Genomic DNA, 12,500 nt, shown 5'->3' on the forward strand with positions numbered 1-12,500 from the left:
CTACGTCTCTTTAACAGTTCCAAAAAGCAGCACTAGAATGAAAAGGAAAATATGAAAAAAGAAATACAAAACTGTGAGGCCAAAAATGGAAACTGAACCGTGAAAATGTACATATTAGGATTTATATTAAAAATCTCGTCTCGTCTCTTGCGTTTTGTCTCGTCCCCGCTGAGAATAATGCTGCTTTCTTATGGAGTATGAAAGCTTTCAGAAATATTCTTGTGCATTTATGTCTGTAGTTGAGCGTAAAATAAATATTCCTAAACTCTCAAATGAGTCCAGTCTAACATAAAATATAACAATTGTGTGTATTTTATGCACCAGAATACGTATTGAAAACTTACGACGTCAAGAATTACAATCACGAAATGAAAATGTACGATTACGATTTCTTCAGTACGGATTCACAGACGCGACTCGACTGTCAAAACTCGATGTCATCGCTTCACGGGCAGAAGAAATATCGATCTAGATGCCGGACTTTTCGCCACATACGGACTGAAACAATCAAGCAATCGACAACTTTATTAATCCGAAAGAGCAGTTCAGTTGGCACATCTCTGGTCATGCACAATCTATAAATAATAAAGAAAAAAGAAAAACAGACACCGTACGTTCAAACCTCAGAGCATCAGGGACACAATAGCAAATTCAATTTTCATTTAAAAGCTTTATGGCAGAAGGAATAAAAGATTTGGCGTAGTGGTTAGTCTTTTGTTGTGGGGTGACATAGCGCCTCCCAGAGGACATTTGCATGAACTGTGAGTGCAGAACATGGTTAGTTTGGCTCAGTTTGGCCTTAAGGTCCGTTCACACCAGAGCATCAAAGTGTCCAGTTTTTGCGGCGCGAATCTGGCGTCGACGTGGTGCGTCTTGAGCGTTTTGGCGTCGGCGCTCTAGACGCGCGTCCAGGGCGTCAGCGTCAAGAAGTTGAAAATGCTTAACTTTTCGCGTCGGACGAGCCGCGTCGACCAATCAGGGACGAGTATCCAGAGACGCAGCGACGTTATTATCAGGAAGAAAAATAACGACCCGAGAACCAGAACCACAAACATGAACGGAGAATAAATATATACACCACAATCACCGAGACCATCACCAGGACTACACCAGGACCGGACCAGGACCAAACCAGGATTAGACTAGGACTAAACAAGGACTAGACCGAGACTAGACCGGGACTAAACCAGGACTAGACTGGGACTAAACAAGGACTAGACCGGTGTTAGACCAGGACTAGACCAGGACTGGTCCAGTGTCATTAGTGGAGTATAAATATAAAACTCGCTCCAGTCGTCGAGTCGATTTCCTCCGCTGATGTTTTATGTCATAAAAACACTAAAGTCTCTCAGTCTGGTCTGACATTGTTTCGGGAAAAGTCCAGGACCGGACTCTTGTTTCCAGGGCAACGGTCGCGCATCAAGTATTTTTCTCCCGTTCGTCCACGGCGTCAAACACACGAGCGTCGCGGGCGTCTGAACTCAAATACAAAGGCTCCAAATAGAAACGTCAAGGCGTTTTTTGACGCTTTGGTGTGAACGAACCTTTAGACTGCAGGGCTTAATGATTCATTTGGATTTTTTTTGTGAAATCCGAAATTTTTTCGAGGTCGTTCACATTTCCAGTTAAATGTGACTTGTATGTGACTCCAGTGTGAACATTAAACGGTCCAAAAGTGTCCCACATGTGACACTGGAGACACGACGACGTCAACCGCAGCGAGCGTCTCTGTGTTTACAGAAGTTGTCCAAACATGGACGCAGCATCGAGCACCTGGAGATTTTAAAGTTCCTCTCGTACCGGAGCCACAACATGAACAACTTACTTGTTTTAAGGAGGAGATTGAGAAGGAGAAGGACGAGGTTTTTGGTCGTGGTGTTTTGTGGTGAGTGGAGATGTGCTTCACTTCAGTCACATGGATCATGAACAGTTTTCTCCTACTTCAGTGCAGAATAGTGACGTTTGTGTCTTGTTGATAACGTGTAGGTGGATGAACCGTTCACACTGAAGTCACATGTCAAAAGATCAGATACAGGTCACATAAGGGCCAAAAAATCGGATTTGGGTCACTTCAGGCTGCAGTGTGAACACAGCCTCTGACTGCACACAGAGGCCAAATCGTCCGTCTGAACACCACTGATTTTGCTGCACACTTTCACTCTCTGGTTCCAGACTGTTCTTGCCCTTCACAGAAAACCCATAAAACCAACAAATAAAAGAAAGGTCATCAAACTTTCGATAAAGCAATGATAAAAATTATTTAAAATGTTAGGCGACAGATTAAAAGAGCCGAGCTTCCGCATCAGGTGAACCCGCTGCTGTCCTCGTTTGATCATTTGCTCAGTGTTCGTAACAAACCTTAGGGAGGAATCAAACACGGTTCCCAAGTACTTACCAGGACTGAACCAGGACTGAACCAGGACTGAACCAGGACTGAACCAGGACTGAACCAGGACTAGACAGTCGAGTCGCGTCTGTGAATTCGTATTTGTACTGAAGGAAACGCAATCGTAAATTTTCATTTTGTGATTGTAATTTTTGACCTCGTAACTTTCCAATTCGTATTCTGATGATAAAATACACAAAACACATTTTATGTTTGACTGGACTCATTCGAGAATTTACGAATATTTATTTTATGCTCAACTACAGACAAATATGCACCAATTTCTATCCTATGTGATGAATATTTCTGAAAGCTTCTTACTCCACGTTCTCTTGCGCTCGGGACTCGGGTAAAACAACCTCCACCTCAAGAAAGTTCAATGGAACAGCCGATCAGATCAGGGTTTCCCAAACACAAACTCGGGCTGGTTTGGTGCGGTCGATGAGTCGGTTGGATTTACGTCACACAGGGGATTATCTTTCATGTGAAGTTGTGTAAGTGTAGAGAAAGTGTCTTCTAAAAACTTTGTAGTGACATTTAAACTTTCTTTCACATCATTTGGCAGCAGACTGAAGTTTTTTCTTCAACATGTAAAAGTCAAACTGCCAGAATTGAGTTTTTACAAGACACTTTCTCTACATTTACACAGTTTAACACATCAAAACAACCAAAAGACATTTCTCACTGCCGCATTCTAAGTGTTTGAGTAGTTTATGTGTGCTGATATGACTTGTGGTATTCATAAGTGAACAAACTAAAGTAAGTAAGTAAGTAATCCTGCTTTACAGAGCAATAAACAACATAAACAAGAACAGAGGAATGACAGACAAAGTCAACTAAAAGCCTGTCTAAAGAGCAGTGGCTTGAGCTTGAGCTAGGGGCAGGGCATTCCATAATTTGGGAGCCACAGCCTGAAAGCTCACGTCGCCCTGAGTTTTAAATCGGGTCTTTGGGAGCATCAAGACGCCCTGACATGAGGACCGGAGAGAGCGACCTGAGCAGTAGAGGTGCAGTAAGTCACTGATGTACAGGGGCCTGTCCATTTGAAGCTCTGCAAGTGAAAAAACATGATCACAAAACAAAACAGAGCAGTAAAGATAAAACTGGTTGTGACGTGTGTTCGCCTGTTCTCTCCTGTTAAAAAGCCCACAGCTGCATTTTATACAAGCTGCAGCCGCTTAAGAGTAGAAGCATTAAAACAAGTAAAAAGAGAATTACAAAAATCTAAACGAGATGAAATAAAAGAGTGAACAATCAGAGTTCAACAGTTTTTAAACACTTGGCTGCAGTGACCCTCTGAAGACACTGATTCGTCCAACAGCACTTCTACATTTCTAACGCTGGACTGGACAGTGAGCCGAGGTGATCCTTAATTAGAGGCATTTTTTCATCTGGTGCCAGAATAAGAGTTTCTGTTTTTCCATCATAAACATCCATACTTTCCCCAACTGTTGCAATGGAACACATTTACAACAGATGTCTGGAAAACTGACTCGGATTTATCCACTGCTGATAATATAGACCAGAGGTGTTAAACTCATGTTGGTCCGGGGGTCGTATCCAAATGACTTTGATCCAAAGTGTCCGGATCAGAAAACTCATGTCATATAAACCCCAAAAATAACAATAAGTTCAAATATTTGTGCAGAGAAACACAAATCTATTACAGAAATCTTTTTTAATTGATGAACTCTTTCTTTTACAAAATATTATAATATTATGAACAACCTGAAACTTTAAGAAAAATACAATTTCAACACAAAGTTTTAACATGAACTTGTCTGTAAACAGGAATAAGTCAATTTTTGTTGTAAAATCCTGCACTCGGCTCCACTTTTCTCATGTTGGACATTTTTCTGATGAGGGTGTCACGGTCAACAGTCAAAACGATCGTCCTTTAAGAGCGTTTGGAAAGAGACAAGTCTTCATTTGTGCTGCTCTGGTGGGAGGGGCCACGTACAGAGACGCTGGAGACGCTGCTGTGATAAACACCACAGAAAATTAACAAGATTTTAATTTAAAAAATTGAATTAAAATATTTTAGTAGAAAATCAGCCGATCGCCAGATTAAAGGTCTTGGAGGGCCGGATCTGGCCCCCGGGCCGCATGTTTGACACCTGTGATATAGACTGAGAACTTGCAAAACTTGTGTGTGTGTGTGTGTGTGTGTGTGTGTGTGTTGTCCATCTGCAGGTTAGAGCTCTACTTCAGTTGTGATTCTATTTTTTATTTTTTTTTCCCTTCAATTTAAAGATTCACACTTTTTTCTGTTATAACGTCGTTTCCTCGTCACAGACCTGGAGTTGTATTTTGTTTCATTCGCACATGTTTAACACACAAACCCTGCAGATTTATCAAACCAGGACTAAATCACGACTAAATAAAGACTAATCTGTGGGGCTAAAACAAACCTGCACTGAAATTAAAAAAAAGAAACAGCTACAGAGTAACACCAAACATGGACTAAACCAACGAAATGGGACCAAATCAGAACTGAGAACTGAGCCAGGACTAAATGAGAACTAAATTGGGACTAAATTGGGACTAAATTGGGACTTAAAGGCGCAAAGATGGTCCGCCACTTGCTTGTTTCCATGGAGATGTCAGTGCTCTGCCTTGAATGTTCCACCAGTGTTGGCACGGTGACTTTTAAAATGTAATCCCCTACAGATTACAGATTACATACCCCAGAATGTAGTTTGTAACGTAATTCATTAAATTACTTAAAGTGAGTAATGTAATCTAAATACTTTGGATTACTTGATATTGTCGTGCTTTTTTAAAACTACATGAATGTAACGACCACATCCTGAAAATTCCATGTTTGTTTTCTTCAAATCGTCTGTTGAGCCCGAGTCTCCATGAACAGACTTTTGTTTTACTGTAGAGAAACAAAGACGAGGATCTGAACATCTGATCTGAAAACAAGTTTTGTCTGATAAAAGAAAATAAAAAAGCCCAGACTTTACTTAAACATATTAAAAATATTATTGATAGAGAAATGATTTTTATATGAGACACTGCTGCTTTAAATGATGGCCGTCCTACTGTTAGTGTCATGTTGTTTAGTCCTGGTTTAGTCCTGGTTTTAGTCCTGATTTAGACCTAGTTTAGTCCTGGTTTAGTCCTGGTTTAGACCTGATTTAGTCCTGGTTTGGTCCTGGTTTAGTTCTGGTTTAGACCTGATTTAGATCTGGTTTAGTCCTGGTTTAGATCTGGTTTTAGTTCTGGTTTTGGTCCTGGTTTAGTCCTGGTTTTGGTCCTGGTTTAGACCTGGTTTAGTCCTGGTTTAGACCTGGTTTAGTCCTGGTTTAGTCCTGGTTTTAGTTCTGGTTTTGGTCCTGGTTTAAACTCGGTTTAGTCCTTGTTTTGGTCCTGGTTTAGTCCTGGTTTTGGTCCTGGTTTAGACCTGGTTTAGTCCTGGTTTAGACCTGGTTTAGTCCTGGTTTAGTCCTGATTTAGACCTGGTTTAGTCCTGGTTTTAGTCCTGGTTTTGGTCCTGGTTTAGACCTGGTTTAGTTCTGATTTTAGACCTGGTTTAGTCCTAGTTTAGTCCTGATTTAGACCTGGTTTAGACCTGGTTTAGACCTGGTTTTAGTTCTGGTTTTGGTCCTGGTTTTGGTCCTGATTTAGACCTGGTTTAGTCCTGTTTTAGTTCTGGTTTAGTTCTGGTTTAGTCCTGGTTTAATCCTGATTTTAGACCTGGTATAGTCCTGGTTTAGTCCTGATTTAGACCTGGTTTAGTCCTGTTTTAGTTCTGGTTTAGTTCTGGTTTAGTCCTGGTTTAATCCTGATTTTAGACCTGGTTTAGTCCTAGTTTAGTCCTGATTTAGACCTGGTTTAGACCTGGTTTTAGTTCTGGTTTTGGTCCTGATTTAGACCTGGTTTAGTCCTGTTTTAGTTCTGGTTTAGTTCTGGTTTAGTCCTGGTTTAATCCTGATTTTAGACCTGGTTTAGTCCTGGTTTAGTCCTGATTTAGACCTGTTTTAGTCCTGTTTTAGTTCTGGTTTAGTTCTGGTTTAGTCCTGGTTTAATCCTGATTTTAGACCTGGTTTAGTCCTGCTTTAGCCCAAAATGTGAAAACAGTAAAATCCCTCTGTTTAATCCATTTATTTCAACAAAGTAACTGTAATCCAATTACCACTCACTGAAACAGTAACTGTAACTGAATACAGTTACTCATCATTTGTACTCTGATTACATAACTCCAGTACATGTAATCTGTTACTCCTCAACACTGAGTATGACATTTAACAGCTCTACTTTACATTTAAATCAAGATACAGGTAGTTTTATCGCTCGAAAATACTTAAAAAACGGCATCCTGACTTGGTCCGGTTTGGTCTCCGTGAAGATCGAGAGTTTTAATGCTGCACTACGAAACATTCCGGACAAAGCAATAACATTTCCACGGAGAAAAGCGTTTGGCGGAGCTCTAATGAGAACTAAACCAGGACCATAACAACCATAACTAACCAGAATCAAAGCAGAATTACACCGGGACCGAACCAGGTGCCACGTTTCTCCACATTTTCATCGTAAAAACCTGGGTTCTCCGAAACGGCTCAGTTGTCGTGACTTTTTTTTTCCTTTTTGTGAAACGCTTTGTCCTTGTGGTCCGTTGCCATTGGCTCCTCTCCAGCCGAACAAAGGGCTTCTGAGAGGTGCCTGGCTCCGCTCCACATTCATCAGACGCTCCCCCTTTACTGAGCAACACCGCAGCCTGACGTGGAGCCAATTCTCCAACATGCTTCGTCCCGGAATCAAAGCGCGGCAAAGCGGGGGAAACGGGACGCGCGCACAAACGTTCATTTGTCTCCGCGACGGCTCCTGCTGCTGTTTGGATTCCAGCCCTGTGACATTAGGACATGATGAGACTTTGGTTTTAATGAGAAGCTCCGAAATGACGCTTCTTAAAGTTGCACCGTGTCGATTTTTGCTCCAAAAAAATCGATGAAACTCAGGCCACGTTTATATTAGGGCTGGTATCATTAAGAAGTTACCGATACGATACATACCTCGATACGCGGGCCACGATACGATACATACTCGATACGCGATACGATACACGATACACAGGCCATGATACGATACATACCTCGATACACAGGCCACGATACCGATCGATACATACGATAGGCACGATACGATACCACGATACGATACATACCTCGATACACAGGCCACGATACGATACACAGGCCATGATAATACATACGATACACAGGCACGATACGATACATACCTCGATACACACACGGCCCGATACGATACATACCTCGATACACGATACACGGGCCACGATACGATACATACCTCGATACACCGATACGATACTCGATACACACACACGATACACGATACATACGATACGATACATACGATACACCACGCCACGATACGATACATACCTCGATACACAGGCCACGATACGATACATACCTCGATACACAGGCCACGATACACGATACGATACATACGATAGGCCACGATACGATACATACCTCGATACAGGGCCACGATACGATACATACATACGATACACGGGCCACGATACGATACATACCTCGATACACAGGCCACGATACGATACATACTCGATACACAGGCCACGATACGATACACCTCGATACACAGGCCGATACGATACGATACACACCTCGATACACAGGCCACGATACGATACATACCTCGATACACAGGCCACGATACGATACATACCTCGATACACACACGATACGATACACACACGATACATATCTCGATACAGGCCACGATACGATACATACGATACATACCTCGATACACAGGCCACGATACATACACACTCGATACACAGGCCACGATACGATACATACCTCGATACACAGGCCACGATACGATACATACCTCGATACACAGGCCACGATACGATACATACCTCGATACACAGGCCACGATACGATACATACCTCGATACACGGGCCACGATACGATACATACCTCGATACACAGGCCACGATACGATACATACCTCGATATACAGGCACGATACGATACATACTCGATACACAGGCCACGATACGATACATACCTCGATACAGGCCACGATACGATACGATACATACCTCGATACACAGGCCACGATACGATACATACCTCGATACACAGGCCACGATACGATACATACTTCGATACACGGGCCATGATATGATACATACCTCGATACACGGGCCATGATACGATACATACCTCGATACACAGGCCACGATACGATACATATCTCGATACACAGGGCACGATACGATACATACCTCGATACACAGGCCACGATACGATACATATCTCGATACACAGGCCACGATACGATACATACCTCGATACACAGGCCACGATACGATACATACCTCGATACACAGGCCACGATACGATACATACCTCGATACACAGGCCATGATACTATACATACCTCGATACACAGGCCACGATACGATACATATCTCGATACACAGGCCACGATACGATACATACCTCGATACACAGGCCACGATACGATACATACCTCGATACACAGGCCACGATACGATACATATCTCGATACACGGCCACGATACGATACATACCTCGATACACAGGCCACGATACGATACATACCTCGATACACAGGCCACGATACGATACATACCTCGATACACAGGCAACGATACGATACATGCCTCGATACAGTGCATTTTCGATTCGATATGATATATTTCAAAGCGATTGGATACGGTTCAATAAAAAATAAAGGTTAAATCGTGTCTGTGACACTAAAAGTCTTTGTTAAACCACTTCTTCTTGTGCAAAGTTCATATGAAACACAAATATTTTAATTGTCAAAACAGTGAAAATGTCAAATGTTTCGCATAAATGAGTTTCCTTTCACTCCACAAGCCACAAAACTGTAGCTCTGTAACAAAATAATTTAGTAAAACACACGTAAAAATACTCTTGGTGATATATCGATACAGCAGCCCACGATATCGATACTGTATCATCACATTAAACCATACGATATATCGATATTCCGATATTTTTGCACACCCCTAGTTTATATGATGAGGGTCTGAACAGAAGATGCAAAAGTGTCGTTGCATCTTCATTTTTTATTCCGTGTTTAGACGAGTGTTTTCAGGAGGAAATCTGACGCAAAATTCGATTGGGTTTTGCATGTCGGTTTCTGTGTCCTTCTTATGTGACATAAACACGTACGTGACGTGAGAAGATCTGACCAGAGTTTTGGAAACGCTACGGCAGAGTGTGTTCAACTTTTCCACTCTGGAGGTTTTTTCAGATTTTTGCATTTTTAAGACCCAAAAACGCCGTCACCGTCTAAGCCAGGGGTGTCAAACATACGGCCCGGGGGCCAGATCCGGCCCTCCAAGACCTTTAATCTGGCCCTCAGCTGATTTTCTACTAAAATATTTTAATGATATTTTCTATTAAAATGTTGTTAATTTTCTGTGGTGTTTATCACAGCAGCGTCTCCAGCGTCTCTGTACGTGGCCCCTCCCACCAGAGCAGCACAAATGAAGACTTGTCTCTTTCCAAACGCTCTTAAAGGACGATCGTTTTGACTGTTGACCGTGACACCCTCATCAGAAAAATGTCCAACATGAGAAAAGTGGAGCCGAGTGCAGGATTTTACAACAAAAATGGACTTATTCCTGTTTACAGACAAGTTCATGTTCAAACTTTGTGTTTAAATTGTGTTTTCCTTAAAGTTTCAGGTTGTTCATAATATTATAATATTTTGTAAAAGAAAGAGTTCATCAATTCAAAAAAGATTTCTGTAATAGATTTGTGTTTCTCTGCACAAATATTTGAACTTATTGTTATTTTTGGGGTTTATATGACATGAGTTTTCTGATCCAGACACTTTGGATCAAAGTCGGTTGGACACGACCCCCGGAACAAAATGAGTTTGACTCTCCTGATCTAAATGAAATACACTTCCCATCAAATATTTTGTGGTTTTTACCTGCAGGTGTTCTCGTGTAAACAGACTCTCAGCGTTGTACCTGAACACGTTCATATTTTGGGAGAATGTGAACTGTGAGCGTGTTCATTCTGTGTCTGTGAACAACATGCTCTTCTATTTGACTCGGGTTCCAGATTTCTTTAGTGTCCCAGAGGAAAACCTGGCTAAGCAGGCGGTAAAGACCCACAGTATTTAACGGAAAAACATTCAATCTGGCAACACGAGCCACCAGCGTCGCATCGAAACAAAACAAAACAAAAAAGAATATAGAGGATCAGACAGTTTGTTATGAAGGTGAAATCTAACACAGTTTCATTGTTAAAACTGATTAAATATTTGCTGTCTGTGTTTCTGTTTGGGCTTTGGCAGTGACATTGAAAAATAATCGCTCGCAGCAACATACTGAAAAAAACCCAAAACAATGAGCTATTAACTATAAAAAAATAAATTATTAACTATGTACGAATTAGTTCAATTTGAAATGTGTAAACTGAGCTTTGAACTAGTGGAAAATGAACTTTCCCAACACTGATGAAACTGATTACAGAAACAAAATTTGAGTAAAAAAATGTTTTTACAGACCTTGGGTCTGATCTTGCCCCGATCTCGTGTGCCGAGCCTGAATATCAGGAGGAGAGGAGCAGGCTGAGGGCAGGTGGTGCCAGAATCATAAAAAAAAATAAAAAAAATCAATAAATAAATAAATAACGAGTCCACTGAAAAAAACATCTAACATGCAAAAATTTGGATAATTCCACGCCTATTACCAGCATAAATGTGTAATTTTGAAGCCCAACTTTGTGCACTAATAAATGCAGAATAGTTTATGTTTTATAGGCATCAAACTGTACCTCAAGGCTCGCCCTCTTTCTTATAATCGTCTCAATTTCTTGCAGCTGCTAAAATGAGTAATTCCGTGGCATTTTTGTTTTGGTAAAGGAGCTCACAGGAGGAGAAAGTCTGCAGACGCCTGGTCTAGTATCTTCTGATTCCTGATCGAGTCACTGGAAAGAAATGAAACTGAGCGGAGGGACTAGGTGGCGCCAGCCTGACTAACTAACAACCAGAAATAATAAATAAGGAGCACTGTCGATTTTTAAGTGCGTCTTGTAGTCTGAAAAATACGGTAATTGAAAATATTACTTTAATTAATATAAAATACTTAACGACCCTTTCCTGTTTACGTGACTTAAACTGTGATGCCAGACAGAACCAGGACTAAAACAGGACTAAAACAGGACTAAACCGTTTTCAGTCCTGGTCTGGTCCCGGTCTCAGTCCCGGTCTCAGTCCCGGCCTCAGTCCTGGCCTCAGTCCTGGCTTCAGTCCCCGTTTCTGGTCCCGGTTTGGACCCATTTTCAGTCCCGGTCTCACTCTAAGTCTCACTCCCGGTCTCACTCCTGGTCTCACTCCCGGTCTCACTCCTGGTCTGAGTTCCGGTCTCAGTCCCGGTCTCAATCACAGTCTCAATCACAGTCTCAATCACGGTCTCAGTCCCGGTCTCAGTCCCGGTCTCAGTCCCGGTCTCAGTCCCGGTCTCAGTCCCGGTCTCACTCCCGGTCTCACTCCCGGTCTCACTCCCGGTCTCAGTCCCGGTCTCAGTCCCGGTCTCATCCGGTCTCAATCACGGTCTCAGTCCCGGTCTCAGTCCCGGTCTCAGTCCCGGTCTCACTCACCCGGTCTCAGTCCCGGTCTCACTCCCGGTCTCAGTCCCGGTCTCACTCCCGGTCTCAGTCACGGTCTCAGTCACGGTCTCAGTCCCGGTCTCAGTCCCCGTTTCTGGTCCTGGTCTGGTCCCGGTCTGGTCCCATTCTCAGTCCCGGTCTCAGTCCCGGTCCTGTTCCCGGTATCAGTCCTGGTCTGGTCTGGTCCCAGACTTAGTCCCGGTCTGATTCCTGGTCTAAATCCTGGTCTCAGTTCCGGTCTGGTCCTGGTTCAGTCCATCATCCATTGTTTTTCCATTTTTCATTTAAACACAAAATCGAGAAGTGAAAAAACAAATCATTAATTGTTTTTTTTTTTTCATTTTGGTTTTGGAGACAAATAATGAAGAAAAATCATTTTTTCATTTTCTTATTTTTGGTTTTATTTTGAAAAACGAATGAACGAATGATC

General features: G+C 42.2%; 1 protein-coding gene across 1 annotated transcript in view; it reads left to right on the forward strand.

Moving 5' to 3' along the window:
* fras1 (Fraser extracellular matrix complex subunit 1) overlaps positions 1–12,500 on the forward strand; it is a 607,084-nt gene that overhangs the window by 333,794 nt on the left and 260,790 nt on the right. Inside the window, exon 29 of the mRNA XM_055161976.1 lies at positions 10,392–10,560. Coding sequence (XP_055017951.1) covers positions 10,392–10,560 — 169 coding nt within the window. The remainder of the gene's footprint in view (positions 1–10,391; positions 10,561–12,500) is intronic.

The sequence above is a fragment of the Boleophthalmus pectinirostris genome, unplaced genomic scaffold, assembly GCF_026225935.1.
Source record: "Boleophthalmus pectinirostris isolate CB_2022bp ecotype Guang Dong unplaced genomic scaffold, ASM2622593v1 HiC_scaffold_4, whole genome shotgun sequence".
NCBI lineage: Eukaryota > Metazoa > Chordata > Actinopteri > Gobiiformes > Gobiidae > Boleophthalmus > Boleophthalmus pectinirostris.